The sequence below is a fragment of the Rhynchophorus ferrugineus genome, unplaced genomic scaffold (genome assembly GCF_030347505.1).
Source record: "Rhynchophorus ferrugineus isolate W39M unplaced genomic scaffold, kcgeb_rfMv2 rfM4, whole genome shotgun sequence".
NCBI classification, from domain to species: Eukaryota; Metazoa; Arthropoda; class Insecta; order Coleoptera; family Curculionidae; genus Rhynchophorus; species Rhynchophorus ferrugineus.
Window position 1 is genome coordinate 14,206,283 of NW_027472583.1, and position 18,176 is coordinate 14,224,458.

The 18,176-nt window shown below is 31.0% G+C and overlaps 1 protein-coding gene across 3 annotated transcripts in view; it reads right to left on the reverse strand.

Annotated features, from left to right (window-relative positions):
- The window catches only part of LOC143195221 (facilitated trehalose transporter Tret1), a 43,615-nt gene that overhangs the window by 6,497 nt on the left and 18,942 nt on the right, over positions 1-18,176 (reverse strand). For 2 of the 3 annotated variants that reach the window (XM_076402204.1, XM_076402205.1), the window contains exons 2-6: positions 11,192-11,252; positions 7,749-7,914; positions 5,340-5,476; positions 5,064-5,281; positions 553-684 (exon numbers count right to left, since the gene is read on the reverse strand). In XM_076402204.1, coding sequence (XP_076258319.1) covers positions 553-684; positions 5,064-5,281; positions 5,340-5,476; positions 7,749-7,914; positions 11,192-11,252 — 714 coding nt within the window. Of the gene's footprint in view, positions 1-552; positions 685-5,063; positions 5,282-5,339; positions 5,477-7,748; positions 7,915-11,191; positions 11,253-11,312; positions 11,455-18,176 lie in introns of those variants that run through there. The other variant, XM_076402206.1, reaches the window with a different exon arrangement.

Here is an 18,176-nt window from a genome sequence, read left to right on the forward strand (position 1 = left end):
AATACAAATTTTTCAGAACAAAGTCCCGAGAAGTAATATGGGCGCACCCAAATACTCTAGGACTGATTACCTACATCGAGACCTTCAAATATCCACAGTCAGTCAAGAGATCAAGAGAATTGCAAGGGGCCATGATGAAAGACTCCATTCTCATGAGAATATTGAAGTATTGCACCTTTTGGATACCACCAGAACAGGACACAGACTGAAAAGAATCAAACCATCTGATCTTGTGCAGTGTTGTGTAGTGAGGTGCATATAATAAAAAATGCAGCAGTGACATGTATAAGAATTATTTCACCAGGGACTGAGATAGGGCCGATGGGCCCTCCAGTTATATACCTAGATTTAAGTTATCATAAAGATAAATTGTAGGTTAGTCGGAAACGACTAGTAACAATGTAATAATAAAATTAATAGGAAAAATAATATTAACAAATATCTAGTAAAAAATTAATAGTAAAAGTGTTGTTTTTTTTTTACTTCACTTAAATAAAAATCCTCTGGACTAGAATACAACCTCAGTACTATTGAATATTTTATATTTATTACCTTATTTTGTGTATTTTGGTCTAAATGTTGTTGAATTTCAGTTAGTTCCTTTTCACTATCATATTTGGCACCTCTCAGTTTCTGAAGACTTTCCAGAGCCGCTTGACGTTTACCTTTCTTCAATAAATGTATCTAGAAAAAATAATTTAGAGAAATACTTTTAGATTATTGATGTAGCGATTAATAATTCTTAATAATTTGTAATAAATGTGTAAGAAACCTAATCCGTATCACAATCTTCCTGGCAATTCATGGATGACCTTTCAGAAAACTTGTACAGTTTTTGAGATAAATTGCGATTTCTGAAAAACAATTTTGTAACGTAGTTAATGAACTGAATTGCCATTGAAATTGTCACATATCGATCGATGATTTGGAATCGGAAGGAGCAGAGTCTGGTGAATACGACTTGCGTAGTAGAAATTCCCATTTAAGTTGTTGTCATGTAGCTTCTTATGGTTTTTTGTATTTTTTATTACATCTTGTATTAAATACGCTTAGACAACATTAATTTATTACAACCATTGTGTGGTGCATCAAGTCAGAAGCAATACGAGTGTAAATAAATACATTTAAGAGTAACTAATTAAGTAGCTTGTTGCTGGTTTGATATTTTTTATCGCCACTTCAGATTTTTGGCATTTTCTGCTAATACTTTTTTATTTTTTATGTTGAAATTGCGCCTAATGTGTGTCTTGCGTAAGGAAATTGTCACCATAAGTTTGTATAAGAATGTGATGACTTTCACTTCAAAATAAGTAAGTGCTGCAAGTGCTCTTTATTTGATTCAAAATTCCACACATTACCAAAACTAAGAAAATGTGAGATTATCGCGAAATCATTGAAAAAATAACAATAGAGATTAGAGAATTTGTGTTATGACAACAAAATTAACTTTCTTCGGCAAAAAGTCATGTTAAGCAAGGCAAAATTGTCCATAGAATAAAGAAATTTAGAAGTTATATGGAAAAATCGGGTCCCACGTTTAAGCTTTTCGGAATCCCCGTTACGCGGCCAAATGTAAATCAAAAATGTAACAGCTATATGTCTGTTTCTCTCTCGCTCGGCTTCGGTATTAATAATTCTAACCTAAGCAGTTAACGGCCATTTTTGGGTGATATAATTTGTGTCGTTTATTTACGTCAAGTTTTTCGGTATATGTTTTTATATATATTTGACAATTACTTTAGATTATTCTGTGTAATTAATTTATTAGTGTAATAAAAAGAAAACCTTAAGAAGATCTCTTATGATCTCCTATGTAGGTCCAGGATAGTTTGTAATCATTTTAAAGATGAAGACTATAGACCAAAATCTGGAAAGCCATGGCTGAAACAAGATGTAATTCCTACTTGTAATTTAAATAGTAAGTATTTTGTTAAATAGTAATGATTTATTGCACTGAAATAATTAAGAAATATTTACCGAGATTCTTTACCTTTACTACAGGACAAGGAAAATATGCCCCCAATGGTAATATTACAATCACAAGATTTTTGAGGCTGATAGATATATAGGAGATTCTTCTACCCCAACAATGAGTGACAATATGGTTACCTAAATTAATTTTTTGGACAAAATACGAGCCTAAAGGATAAATAAATGATACATAACCAAGCTAAATTGAAATATTATTCATTTTATTTAAGTGCGCATATGCTGAACTAGCCAATCATAAATTGCATTTTATTTATTTCTGTGCAGTCTATTGATTTCACAATTTTATAGTCACATAATTGGCCTTTTTTTTAGTTATATTTTAGAGTCTTCTTTTTACCAACGGGGGTTTATCTGGATTGGACTTACTGCTTAACGTGGTCTCTGAATAATGGCCTTCAATAGGCATTAAGCCTACCCGGCTGGCCTTAATTTAGAAGTCATCCCAGAAGACATCCGGTCTTACCCAGCTTGGTTACTGGCATGACTTGAATGGTTATTTCTTGACGGATTTTACACTGTTTCCTGTACGATTACAATCATAAACATAAATTTAAAACCATGCCTCAAGGGGATCAATTCTTCTGTATGGTTCCACGACCAAAATAAACTGTTATACTCTGATATCGACATAGACATAATCAAATGCGACGCCTAAGACAAATTCTACGTATTTCTCTTCGAGATCGTATTTGAAGTGAAGTCATTCATTTAATATGCGACAATCAGTAAATTCCTCTTAGACTTGGTGACTCATTGTAGCGAAATATTTTGGATGGAAGATACACCAAACAGTTTAAAAAACATGGACAAAAGTCATATAATGCGATCTGAAAAATAGGAGACTAACGAGGCCAGAACAGCACTAGTCGAGTGATGACATTTAGTGAAGAATGTTTCAAGCCCTGCTACACCAACAGCAATGGATTGGCTAAGATGCACAACCTAAGAGGCGGGTATCGATTGATGATGATGAATTAAAGACTATTAAACACAACCCCAGATGGAAGAATTAATGGTGATAATAAAAAAGTTTACTTCGAACTATAATATATTATTTATGCTAATCCATTGTGCCATTTGAAAACCTCAAAAACAAACATTGTTTCCTTTTATAACACCGACATATTAAAACAAGAACCAACACGAATTATTAATTGTGACGGTTTGATATAAAATGTAGTGTATAAAATGTTTATAGATATTTTTAAACGATATTTTGATATATTTTAGATCGACCTTTTTCTTCTGGATATCGAAAAGGTTATAAGAAAAACAGATCGATCAAAAATATATCGATATATCGTTAGCGTTTAAAAGAGCAAAACAATTGAAGATGGCTTTGAATTGACATTTCCATCGCCCAAGGCATTGTGAACGAAGTTCTGTGCAAAAACTCAACAAACACATAATAAATAAATATGTTGTTTTATTGTTCATTTTCTGGCATAATGTAATAACACTCTTCTAACTTCTCGATACATTTTTTATAGAACGATTTGATATTTTTAAAATTTAAATGACTTTCAATTATCGTTTACTAATCTGGTGATGTTTTTAACCCAGATATGTGGTGGATCCATGTTTCATACTCAACAATCTTTTCTATTTCATACAGATAGCTTTAAATGGTGCATCGTTAAAGTTTTCTTGTTTTTGGAGTATTTATACAACTTAAACTTGTACAACATAAAATCAGCATCAATCAAAACTTCATGGACTTTTACATGATTTGGAGCAATCGCCGATTTTGGTATACTCGCACGTTCGCTATTATTGGTGTTTATACGACTACGTTTAAATGTACATAACGACCAATAATAGTTACAGACTTTCCACTACGTTCTGTAAGTATTCAACAGTGATTTTAGCATAAAAACAATGTTTTTTAAATTAAAAAAAAATACAGGACTTTTTTATTGAGAATTTGAAACTCTGGGGTAAATACCTTTTTACCAATTAGCGTTCAATGACTTCATTGGAACTGAAACAGCTTAATATAGGTTCCAAACTACTGTGTTTGCCATTAAGCCTACTAACTGGCCTGTGACCAACTTAGAGACCATCTCAGAGGTTGTCCAATCTTACTCAATTTGGTTCCTAGCGGCAGTGAATTGGTCATTCCTTGTTTGTTTTTATACTGATGCTTAGGGATACTTATCAAACTGGCCAATCAAAAATTTTGAGAGTAAAAGATGTTGATTGAAGCGACATGTCTAAAAATGTTTATGGTGCATTTTATGATTACTATTATGTTAAAATCACAATTAGTAAAGTCTCTTTTTATTTCACTCGAGATATATTGTTAATTTGTCAATCAAAGATTAGATTGTTCCGTTGTTTTGCTCAAACTACTTCACTTTTGTTATTACGAGATTTTATATTACGCATATTATATATAAGTGCTTTTTGCAAGGAAAGTTAGCGTTATTAAATAATTAGAACAAATTTTAGAACAGAAAAAAACACGGTAATGTTATCGAAAGATTTAAAATAAAACTTTAGTTAAAACTGAATTAAAACTGAGTTTAAAAGGGATTTTATGTTTTAATAAATTGAATTTGGTAATACGTTCGACGGTGTTGATGACGTGCGTCGGCTGTTTTATTGGAAAGACTCAGTATTAGGGATGCAGAAAAAATATCGATATATCGATATTTGCTGAAAAAAATATTCATATTTTTGGCCGATATATCGATATTTTTTAATTTTAAAGGTTTAGGGATATTTTTTTTCGGTGGCCAACACCACTTCTAAGTATTGTAACTTATAATTGTAGCTCTCTTAGTAAAGAGAGCCCTTTCCCTCCGGGATTCGGTACTGTAAAAATATAAGATCACTTAATTGTCAATACAAGAGAGCAAATTTAAATGTTTAAAGCTTGGAAACATTCGTATTTCCCATAGGTATCCTCCGTATTCACCAGATCATTCTCCAATCGACTCCATTAATAGCTCCGATCAATGGCCGACAATGGCTTTATAATACATTTTAAATAAGCTCTACTGTTACGAATTTTGTGAAATGTTTTTTGGTACCATTAATTTTCTTAATCTTATTGGTGATGTACTTACCGGTGTCTCGGGTTGAAAGAAAAATATCAATCCAAATACAATAGGAATAAACGCACAGATGATGGAGAGAGTTTTGGGTGTGGTTACCGCTCCAAAGGTATATGAAAGCAGAATACCGACGGTGAGCAGCAACTGGAAATAACTGCCGAGGGCTCCTCTAATTTCGTTTTCTGCAATTTCGCTGGTGTACAAAGGGGCGGCAACACAAAACGCACCACCTGGAAACGTTTTGTTGTAAATAATATGTATAGATGCGTTGATGTACATCTGTTTTACCAGCTAAGCCTGTAAGGAACCGACCGGCGTATATCATTGCAGGACCGTTTGAAAATATGACCAGTAGCCAACCGATGGAGAATGGTATAATGGTTGTGAGACAGGCCCATTTTCTTCCAATATAGTCACAAATTATTCTGTGATAAAAAGATGTATGATTTTTATGTTTTTTATTTATTTATTTTAGGTTGTCTCAACATATATATGTTTTTTGGCGACTATAATGCGAATTTTGTGGACTAACACAATTATAAATTACACGAACATGTTAAAATATAGAGAGATAGTTTGTATATAATACAAAGTCGATAAAACAGAATATAAATGGGACTCATGATTGGTTCTGTCAGTTTGACCTAACTTATAAACATATCTCTCTTAATATTTATGTTATTATTATAAAGCCCTTATTTTCTTAATACATTGTTGACAATTGCTTTGTTGCAATTACTTAAATAATAATTTTAATATGTGTTAAACCCGCTGGAGTATTTTCTTTCCATTTTAGATTTCTAATGGTATATATAAAATAATTAGGTATAATATTAGACTTTGATACATGGAATGAATATAAGTAAAACTGTTCACAAGTCATGTAATTATTGGAGTCATATATTGTATCTTAGTCCAAGGCAATAGTTGAAAGAGTTGAGCTTTCAATATGGCCAAAAACTGACATTGCATGAGAATGTGACACAAAAAGGAGCGCCACGGCGGTGACATTGTGGGATTATCTCCCCTCAGAAGCTATGAGCTTCTCAATGTCCCAGCATGAGTCGATTTAGGATGACTAGGATTTGGAAAAGATAATGGAAGAGAAAATATTCAAGTAGGTCCCAAGGTAACAGGCTCAAATTAGTAAGCTTAGTTTCAATAAACGGGAATAAGTCTTTAGGGAATAGTATTATGCCATGACCATTCTATATGCTTTCTAACTTGTATATGTTCTTTATTGTCTTGTATTTATAGTCAGGAACCACGTGCACGTCATATAATTTTTAAAAAGTAGTCTACTGCTATTATGAAACGTTGGTCACAGTGGTTTTGACAGGTAACGCGTAACAAATGTCAAACCGAAAATGTTCAGTCTATGGCGTTCACGGAATCTTAAACTATTAGTTACACACAGTATGTCTTAAAAGATCCAGGAGCTTGTTCCTTTTCCAAGATTTTTTAAACGTTTCAAGATTCTGTTGATGCTTCATTTTTTCCTTTATTTATATCTTCTCGTTTAGTGAAAAATTAAATTATTATCACTGTGAACACAAATCCAAATAAGTAGCTTTGTTAATTTCGCAAAATACATTATTTAACTGAGTAAATTGACAGATGCTGCTGGATGTTAAGGCATGTTGAAACATTAAACTTAGACGAACCATTGGGCATCAAGGCAGACGCAATGATGGTTGTGTACAAACGTCCTAAGTAGTTATTTTTTAACGACTTGCAGATTCTTTGTTTGGGCAATGGAAATGAATCTAAACCAAACTCAACATACAGACCTAGCTAATGTTGTGTTAAAATATACTGTTATATTTGTATGAATTATTACATATGAAGATGAGTCCATTTGTTGAAGTTTAATGTTGCTGTCGGTTCAATTTATATTGAAGTTTTTGTCTATTTGAAACAAATAAATTGAATTTTTTCGGAATGAAATTTTAAGATATCAGTGCATATGGCTTTATTCTGACTTAATGATTGGATGACGCCAACCTTGTTGGTTTAGAAATAGTTTTGTTTCTAAAAGTTAACTCAAACAAGAAAAATGTACAATAAAAAATACATTTACTACGGTTACCGGGATATGGTTATCTGTGTTGTATTCCAATTTATTGTTAATAAATGACATTACTGACATGAATTCGCGAGTGAATTAAGAGTAAAATTGCTTTAAAAAGTAAAAAAAACTTCTATTGCTTAAAAATGTGTTCAATTCCAGATTTAAACAAAATTTTCAGAAAAATTCGAAGTCTTTCATATTCTATAAGTTATAAATTAATGGTTTTTTAATATTCGGGTGGTAAATAGGTAGAAAAGAGCTGTCGTAGGTAAAGGGACTGGAGTGAACAGGTAGACTCGGATTTTTGTGGTGTTTAGTGCAGAAGATTGATCAAGAGATGAGTGAAAAGATGTTTACACTTTTTCCTATAACACCTACACAGTATTTCTGTCTAGACACAGCGGACTGTAAACGATTTATTGATAAATATTATAAAAATAAACCTTCTAAAGTAGTCCCGCTCCTTAATTCGTGAATTTTTTTCCCACCTTATAATGTTGCTAAAATATGACACGTATTTATTTCGGATATAACACTAATCTACAATTATAAATAATTTACTAATATTAATGTATAGCAGATAATCTGCCCGGATCGTAAAAAATTAATAATACAAATAAACGCACCCTATCGGAAAGCACATAACCATTGCACCTAGCGTAGCAAACGATCCGATCCATCCCAGTATATCGTCATCAGCCTCGATTCCGTTGAGATCACCATTTTTCAAAGATGCCGAAATGGTCCCAGTCCATCCGAGTACAGATCCAGCTGCTACCGATCCCAGACATACTAAAACAGAATTTTTATATTATACAGTGTTTGTATTTTTCAATAAAGAATGTCTCTATATTTGCACAAGATTTGAATTGATGCATATTTTGGCAGTTGAAAGGGTTTAAAGTAGCGTTGGAAACTATCGACTGAAAAGAGTCGAAACAGTCGATGGTCGCAAAACAGTCGATAGCCAAAAAACTCGCGACTAAAAAGAGTAATTACTGTTTTCAGTCAAATGCACGGTTCGGCTGTTTTTTTTTAATCGTGATGTCAAACGAAGATATACGAACCCTTTCCTTATAAATTGTGGGAGAGGAAATGACGGAGGTAATTGCTTGGAGCAGTTAATTTTATATGTGCTTATATTTACCAACGGTAGAATAAGCCAGACGAAGATACGTACATTTCCTTCACGTACTAACTTTAAAAAAGAAAACAAAAAAAATTATTGAATACTATTAACATGCATTTAGTAATTTAATTTTAAACGAAGTAGAATTACTTTTATATTTTAATGTTCTGTGGATGTGTAAAAAGCAATGGAATTTTTCTATGGAATAGAATAATACAAATATTTTATCGTGTTTTAATACGTTAATTGTTATTTTGAAATAATATACTATAATGGACATAGACAATACAATAGGACTTAAACAAAACCTAAAAACTAAATATGTACAATAACCAAAAATACTAAATAAAAATTAAACATATACCTAATAAATTATAGAAAAAAACTAATCCATGACATAATTAAAAATGATCGTACAAAAGCTACTAGCTTTTTTAAATAAAGTAAATGCTTTACTTATTATTGAACGGAAATATTTTTAACAAAAATAGAGAGAATAATAGAAATATTGGCAATAAAAACAGTCAAAAGTATTTTACTATTTATCATTCGCAATTTTAATCTTTCTATCCTTCCCTTACATTAACAATCTGGAAAAATATCGTTCCAAAATGCTGCTATATTAATATACAATACATTGTTATTTACAAGCAAACTCCCAAAAAATCATAAAACTATATATATTATATATAGTTAAATCTATGTAAGCATAAATTGAGTATATTTTTGTCAAGGTCACGGCTAAGACGATAAAGCCAGAACGTTAAAAATCAGTCCAATGAAACTAGTAGAACCAAAAATAATAACTAAAAGTACACGACTGAAACAGTCGATACTAAATAGTAACAAAATCGGTCGGACCGAAATAGCGACTGAAACAGTTAATAGTAAAAGTTGTCAATTACTAAATAGTCGATAGTTGTTTTCTATCGATAGTTACCAACGCTAGTTTAAAGAGAGTAAAAGTGGAGGATGAATAATGGCAATTTTCACTTAGATGGTAACTGTTGAAATTGGGGCATTTACCGTGTAGATATGATTGTTCAAAAACAAATGAATGGGGATGCCAGAAGCCTCCTTGGAATTCTTCTTCGAAAAGCTGTTATGTTTCTGGTGTATGATCTTGATATAATAACTGGGGTGATATGCAGCTTAAACAAAAAGGTCCACATGGCATACAGCTCATGAATTATTCAGTTATTGCTTGAGAGTTTTCCTGCTCATGTAATGCGATTTAACACCACTTGATTTCTTTTTACAAAGTAAAAGGCCTACGCCAACAAGACAAATTATCCGCTAATTGAAAAGCAAGATCCAATATATTCAGATTCATATTTATAAAAAAAGGCGGTCGACAATTTTGATAAAAGAATGATTATGTCTGCAAATGTATGGCATTGATATTTGTCTAATATGCTCTTCGGTATCTAATTCCATCCTACATACTATATCATTCAATAAAAAAACTACAATTTTCATTAAAAAATTGCTTTCCATTTAATTCTGAATCTGGTACATTTTTATGTCTAATACTTAGTCATAGAGACATTCCAATGACACAGTGCTATAGGCGTTACTCTTTTACATTACTAAAAAGTCCTTGAAATTAATTATTTCAATGTGGAAAATAAAGGGCCTCTAATAAAAGCATAAATGTTTAAGTTTAAATCAGATAAATTAGTAGAGTAAATTATAATTAATATGCTATATTATTACACTTAACAGTAAGGCCGAATATGTAAAAATAAGATTGTTTTCTTGAAACAAAACGTAGTATATTAATGTTGCGAAATCTTCAAGCAACAAGATGCAATAAGATAATGTAAAAATACAAGAGAGATGGAAAACAAAATCAAAGAATACCAGGATTCGTATCCATAACATCTAGAAAGTAAAAGATTAAATGAACAGTTTTATCCACCATCACAGTGTATTTTGCGCTTTTGCATTTTTGACACTGTTATACACATTATCATTATGACAGTGACGTGGATATAGATTTAAGGGATTTATCATTTCGTACCAGTTCACAATATTTGCTCATGAATAAGAAGAGAAGAGATATATGAGTCAATATGGTTTGTGTTTCTATTGATCATTCATCAATCAACCGAGGTAAGGACTTACGGAAGGAAATAAGGGATTACAAATAATATATTAGCTGATGCTTTAGGTGAAAAAATACAATGGATACCACATTAGATAATTAGAGAATAAATTTGGGAATCTTATTTTAAATAATAAAAATATGTACATTTTGTCAAATAATGTATTGATAAACTGGTAAAATTGAGCACTGTTAACAAACTAAATGACAAATGACGTTTAAAAATATGCGCGCCATTATAGAGATTAGTTCTGAAAACTTGCGATGGAACGAATTTTGACAATCTCCTTAAGTGGGCTTTTGAAATAAATATTCTCTGCTCCTATTTTTACTACTTCATTTAAAATTAAAAAAAACAGAAATAGTGAATAACAGACGCGTAGTCATCCTCTTACTTGACGATGCTCAGTACTGTAACTAAACTAAATGACAAGTGATATTTGAACTCAGTGTCAGTACTGTTCTCAATTGGTCCAACTTAGCGACAAAAAGAAGACGACAACCCCTTTAATTGGATTTTTAAATGACCGATATCTAACCATAAAATCACAATAAAACTAGTGAACGATTGACTACATTTCATAAATATAATTTTAATTATTAATTTACTTCTACAAAAGAAGAACATACATTAACTAGATATTTTTAATTTCGGCTAATTTATCTTTAAATTAACTGTTCTTTATTTGAACTTACTTATTTAAGTTTCTTTTTTATTTAAAATATACCTTAATATCATTTCCGACATCATATAACTTATTTCTAAAAATATCTTCTAAATACTGGCAGGAAGAGAAAGAAACTGTTTTAAAAATTATGTTATTTATACATACCTGAAAGAGCGGCAATGTATTGGGGAAACCTTTTGGAATTGGACTCTCCATCCATCTTGTTCTAAAACAGAAACGAAACTTCGATCATTCCACACATTAAACTGAACAATTTGAACTTTACTTGAACACTAATGGACCCCGATAACAAAATCAAACAATTTTAAGTCCGAAGTGACGTGCCGAACCCCAAGTGACCGACTAACAAAGCAAATCATTAAGGAAATGATAGCAAGGGCGTTGACATAAACATTTCACGTAACATAAACATTTATTTATTAATTAAAACTCGTCAAAAACCAATATGCATCGTCTATATATTTATACGATATTATAGATTATCTTCACATTGATTAACGTTATACGTATTAGTCGCACATTGCGAAAATTGAGTATTTTCGGATATACATGTGTTTTCTTGTTGAGCTTTTGGTAAATATTTATTGTGTTATCATTAAATATTATTACGGTGGGCGTAAACAATCGAATGATTACTTTTTATAGAGAGATTTATCCTATTTATATAATATGATATTTCTGTATGGGACTTAATCGGCGTTAAGACTGTGACGACCGATTGCAGATTGCTTTTTATGATGTACTGTTTGGTATAAAGCTCGAGGTCATAGCGGTTTTGATGAGATAATAACTGCGTTATCAGGAATCTGGCAAAATGTATAAAAAGGCAATATACTTGACGGATAAAAAACATACAATATTGCTTAATAATTATGACACGTTGATCTTAACAATACAGTCTATCCAGTAAAATAGTCAATGTACGTCATCAAAATTTTTGTATGTATTTATTTTCATTAAATTTATTTAGTATCCTCTAATTATTTTTACTAATGTTTTGAAGAATTTTGTAGAGATTTGACAACAGTGTCGGCCCTCAAAATCAATTTGAATCTTATTGGCTGAATTTTATAGTCGGTTAGGTTACATCATCCTATATTCGACGTCATATATGACGTGAATTGGCTGTTTTGTTGGAAGGACTATACTTGACAAAACTAATCTGGTTTCTGAAAAGTATTAACGTTCAAAGGATATGTCTCTAAGCTGGATGGCATTTCAAGTAATAGCTTGAATAAGTTACAAAGGATTTCGTTTATTTCCAATTTTAAAGTGGAGTTGTGTTAGTTACTTTGATTGACCTTAAATATTTCAAACAATAGTTCCTTTATGAATTTGTTTATAAATTTCAACATATAAAGAAATACGGACCCACTAAATTTCGATTGACTTGATTTCTTGTGCCAAAACCAATCGAGATATTATAGTATTGTTGGAATTACAATTATTGGAAGGACAGTAGATATAAAATAGTTTCCTTAGTTAGATATCAGACCTGTTGATATTTAAGTATGTAAAAACTATCCAGAAGTAAAAATTGTTATATAAAAATATGACAGGAAATATTTAATGTTATTTTTAATTGACTTTGATTTTTTAAAATTTTTATTGAGTTGGATTTGAACTACAATCACTGACAATCGTTTGCAGTGCTTCAGGTAAATCAATAGCTGCCACTAATTGTCAGTATTTTTTAAGGAAATCTAACTCAAAATTACTTGAAACCCCGTAGTAAAGGCAATTATGTGAATATTATTTAACATGAGCTAAATATAATGACATTTCTGTATCTGTATGTTCTATAGTCGTTGTTAAGATATAACCCGTTGAGGCTTAGTAAAATCTGAGTGTGATTACTTGGAATAAAAAAATTGTCTTATTTGTAATCTTCTTCTTTTATTATAAACATTAGCGCATTTGGAAATATAACAATCGACATATAATAGTAGGTTGTGAATGCGTCAGTTGTGAGAACTAGAAGTTGATTAAGCCTGAAGTGGCCTAAAACTCAGATTCTTTCTTATTTATTGTATTGCCAGAAGAAATTTATTGTATTGAAGTTTCCAGATTGATTTACAACCTGAACGCATATTTCGATAATTAGTTCAGATTCCAGATAAGAGAGTTGTGAATCTTAAAGACGCACATGTCGTAACAAGATGGTAGTACTTAGATAGTTATACATATATATATATACATATATATATATATATATATATATATATATATATATATATATATATGTATGTATGTCAATTAATTTGTTTTATATAATTTATTATTTTATATATAATTGACTGAAATATATTTATATATATATTTATATATTTATATATATATATATATATATATATATATATATATATATATATATATATATATATTTATTTATTTATTATAATATATTTTCACCCATTATTATAAATATAACTCTAACCATCTCGTAGAAATGTGTAATGTGTAATCAGTAAATAGCTTTTATCTGTAGGTGTGTTACAGAGAACTAATAACGTGAATAATCTTTATAAAAAGAATTAATCAATAATACTTCTAGATTCCATGGATTTGCAGTAATTACTCAATTAAGCTTTATACAAAATTAAAAAGGGAAATTTGTTAACTGTTCATCGAAAGATGATTCGTTTGGTTTCAATTACAAGGTGTATACCAATTGGACTATGGCAGTTTCCAGAAGAAGCTTAGATTTCTTTTTGTTAGTAAAATATCGTCTGACTTATATAAAAGTTACATATTATACATTATTAAAAAAATAATTTACTCGAAAACTCTTTTTAATCGAATATCGATTATTTTTAGCAAAATTTCCATGGTATAAAACTTATGGAATGATTATCCAAGCTTTGGTGTCTTCTAAACTATTTCATTCAGCTAAACTATTCGCTTTTAGTAACCGTAGACATTGAACTGCAAGTTTATGTACAAATTCTAGTAGACTTATAGTTCAGAGCAATTTCGGTCAATCTTTGGTAGACTTACAGTTTGAACTATGATGCTTGTACTAGAAATCCTTCGATTTGGAGTGATTCTTAAGCATGGATATCTCCCAATTTTAATAGTCCATGACTTAGGAACTTTGACCATCTTGAATCCAACTTTGGGGATTTTATGATCTGAATTGAGATACTATTGTGCGAAGGAATGGTTCGAGTGACTTCGGAACTATTTGCTAATCTGTTTTCTTAAAATAAGTAAGTTGATTTTAGTTGAATCAATTTAGTTAAGACTCAAAAGAAAACATACAACCTAATATATTTCCAATTAATGTTTTTTAAACTGTCAATATTTAGAAGTTCTTATACTAAGTTTCCGTTATTGATTTTTAATAAACATTATTTGAGTAGACAGCAAGAAAATTATGCCAAAAAAAGTATTATTTTTGTGGAAATTTGATTTTTACCGCATTAAATTCAAGAATCATTGTACTGCAAAAAATAAAAAATGATAAGAAAACATTTTACTGATTAATTATGTTAAAAAATCGATAATGTTTGTAAATGTACAGAATACGTCAACAAAGTTATTTACACTAGATTGGAAATTCCACGTTCTTTTAAAATTACGCTAATTTTATGCTATCTATTATTAAATATGATAACTTATTTATTTTATACAATTAATGAAGGATCATTCTTCTGAAAGCTTTATAGTTCATTAAATTTGATTTCACTTCTCAATATCTAGAAAAATTATTTTGAAACAAAGTTGCAGTTTATATGTTGAATTTAATTATTTAAAATACTTGTGTTTTGTAAAGAAGTATATGTATAGTCTATCCAAAGTAGCAGTGAACTTACATCATCAACATGTATAATGTATTGCCTATCGCAGTTTGTAAATTCGATTTCATTCCAGACAATACATTTCTACTCATTTTATTCCAGTTAAAAAGAGATACAATGCTGTCTGATACTTTCGAAGATGGAACCGAATCAGCCTGCAAAAGTGGTTGGGTTGGCAGATTTTCAAAACATTAACGACAATAAGAGGTTATAAATTTAACAAACGTTGTTTTCACGCTTTGCTTGTTTTGATAAATTTCAAATCACTGTTTAATATTTTTGATTACTTGTGAAAATGCCTAGGCCAAATAAATAGTCACGAGCGTCAGAAACAGGTATAACTAACAGGTCAATTCAAGGGTGACACACTGATTATAGCGACCCTCCAACCTTTCGATACCATTTTTGTAGTACGATTTGTCCTTTGATTCAAAATAGGCCTCAGTTTCGTCGATCACCTCTTCGACGAAAATTTATTCCCAGCGAGCATTCTTTTGACATCTGAGAACAGGAAATAGTCGCTGGAGGCCAGATCTGGAGAGTACGGTTGATGAGGAAGCAATTCGAAGCCCATAGATTTTGGACAGGATGTATTGTCTTGGTGAAGCAGCACTTTCTATTTCCTTTTTTTTTAAATGCGGCCGTTTTTCGGCGATTTCGTTCTTCAAACGGTCCAATAACGGTATGTAATAGTTGCTGTTGATGGTCCTTCCTCTTTCAAGGTAGTTAATGAAAATAATTCCATGCGCATCCCAAAATACAGATGCCATAACTTGCCAGGCGACTGTTGCGTTTTAACATGCTTGGAGCGGGTTCCTCGTATGCAGTCCACTCGGATGACTATCCATTGGACTTCGGCGTGAAATGATGGAGCCATGTTTCATTTATTGTCACATATCGCACAAACGCAAAAACTCGGGTTTATTACGCTTGATCCTCTTCAAGCACTGCTCCGAGCTCGCGCTGTATCCACTTTGCACAGAGCTTTCTCATACCCAAATACTTGTGACTGATATGATGTACACGTTCAGTTGATATCTTTAGAGTGTCTGCTATTTCATTCAGTTTCAATTTACGGTCCATCAAAATCATTTTGTGGATTTTTTAAATGTTTTCATTCACCGTCTTCGGTGCTCATTTCGCCATGTCTAAACTTAGCATATCAATCCTTGAAGGTTGATTTTCCTAGGGCAGTGGGCAACTGTATTTTTTCCGTTCAAAAGGCAATATTTTATCAAGACGCGAAATTCCTTTTTATTAATTTTTTTCACAATAACAAAAGTTGCTTCACTCAAACTGTTATATTTCACAAACTAATGATCCGACAGCTGTCAAATTTATACTTTGTATCTTTGAGCGTTAGGGATAACTAAAAAATAAATTGATTTAATTATAGTAGCGCCATCTATGCGTCAGGCCAGGGATATTTTCATTGACCTGTTAGCAGTTATGTCTCTAATCAATCTCAAATCGAAGTTTACTAGGAATGACGTAATGGAGGCCTGTTCTTACCAGTAAATATATTAGAGAGGTAAGTACTGATACTATTTTTTTATAGTTTAAAGGTTCCTTTTACCAACGAGGGTTTATCTAGACTGTACCTCTTGTTTTAATGTGGGCTCCGAACTACGGTCTTCGACATTAAGCCTACCGACTGGCGAGTGATAAATTTAGAAGTCATCCCAGAAGACATCCGGTCTTATCCAGCCTGGTCACTGGCGTGACTGGGATCATTTTCCTTATCATATTTTGCACCCTTACCTCAGACAACCACAAACATAAATTTTCGATCATGTCCCAACAGGATTCGAAGCCGCGTCTAGCGCACCACTAGGTGGACCGTCCTGACCTGGTGTCCTTTACCACTGCGCTGATACTATTAAATATTAAGCTGCTGGGGTTTTTGTTGGAAATATTTTTATTGTATTTCAGCTGCACTGTATATTATAGCGGGCACTATAGCTAAAATCTCTCAAATTAATCAAAAATTATATAATTTTAGATTCACCAAAAAGAAAGTATCTACATATCTCGATGTTAGCTCTATTCAATATTAAATTTTTGAAATGTATAAAAACGGTGAGTAGTTTTTTTATAATAAACATAAAAATTTAAAACAATTATCTCAGAGGAATCTGTTAGTTAGGAAAGTATCCATAAAAAAGGAAAGGAAAATATCCATTTTTAAGGGATATAAGTCATCACTTCAAACACGGCTAGGAAACACAAACAGATCCAATGCAATTTTAAAATATCACTTTCAAAAGAATACAATTTTTAAAAGCATATAACAGAATTAAGGGAGATTTGTTATTTCAATTTGTGTACAGACAAAGATATTTCGAAATGGAACATTAGTTCACACATGGCAAGACGCTAATAAAAAGGGTATAAAGAAAACAAAAGTTGATAAAAACGGTAAAACTTAGAATAACGTTTGATTGGGTTGCGTAAATCATAATAATATAATAAGAATGTTTTTAGAAAGAAACAGAAATCCAACAAAAAGTTATATTTTGTTCGCTGTTAAACGTATCAATATCCAGATTCGCACTCAGAATAACGAGATTCTAATGCTCCAAAGGAGACCAGAACCACTTGCAGGTGATGGTAAATAGGAGACGTAAATAGGAGACTTTAAAATATATTGAAAACTGGTTTTGGGTAACTTTAGGATTTTTAATTTTCTCATTTTTTTCTTTTAAGTATTCTTTAAACATTAATAAATATCCAGTAAAAGACGGATATTAATAATATTGTTTGTTCTTTCATTTCTAGACTAGAGTAGAATTAGAATAGACTAGAATAAGGTCTCATAAAAATCATTAAATGCTACAATATCTTATATTCAAACTGTTGTACTACTATTTAAAATAAATGTATATTTTTTAACGGCAAACTTATACATTCAACATTATAAAGCAGTTATGTAAATCATGGCGCTCTAATAACTATTAACACCAAAATATTTATATAAATAACTATAGTAATCAAGCAACCTAGTTTTTAGATGAACTTAAATGTATACAGTGCATAGCATTTTATAATAAATAATGATTAACGACATTATTCAAATAAGAGAAAGAAAGAACGGGTTTTTAATGATATACGAAGGTGTGATCGATTTTGTAAAAGTTAACTGATCTATAATTCGTTAATATATTCCAAAATTGTCTTAATACAAAAAAAATACTGGTTATTACTAGTTTTTTTTATTCGTTAATAAAATAATAACGATTTTAATTCATTACTTAATATATATAGGTCTAGATGAATCTGGGCCACTTGTATTATTGCAATATTTAAAAAAAAACAAATATTACATTTTT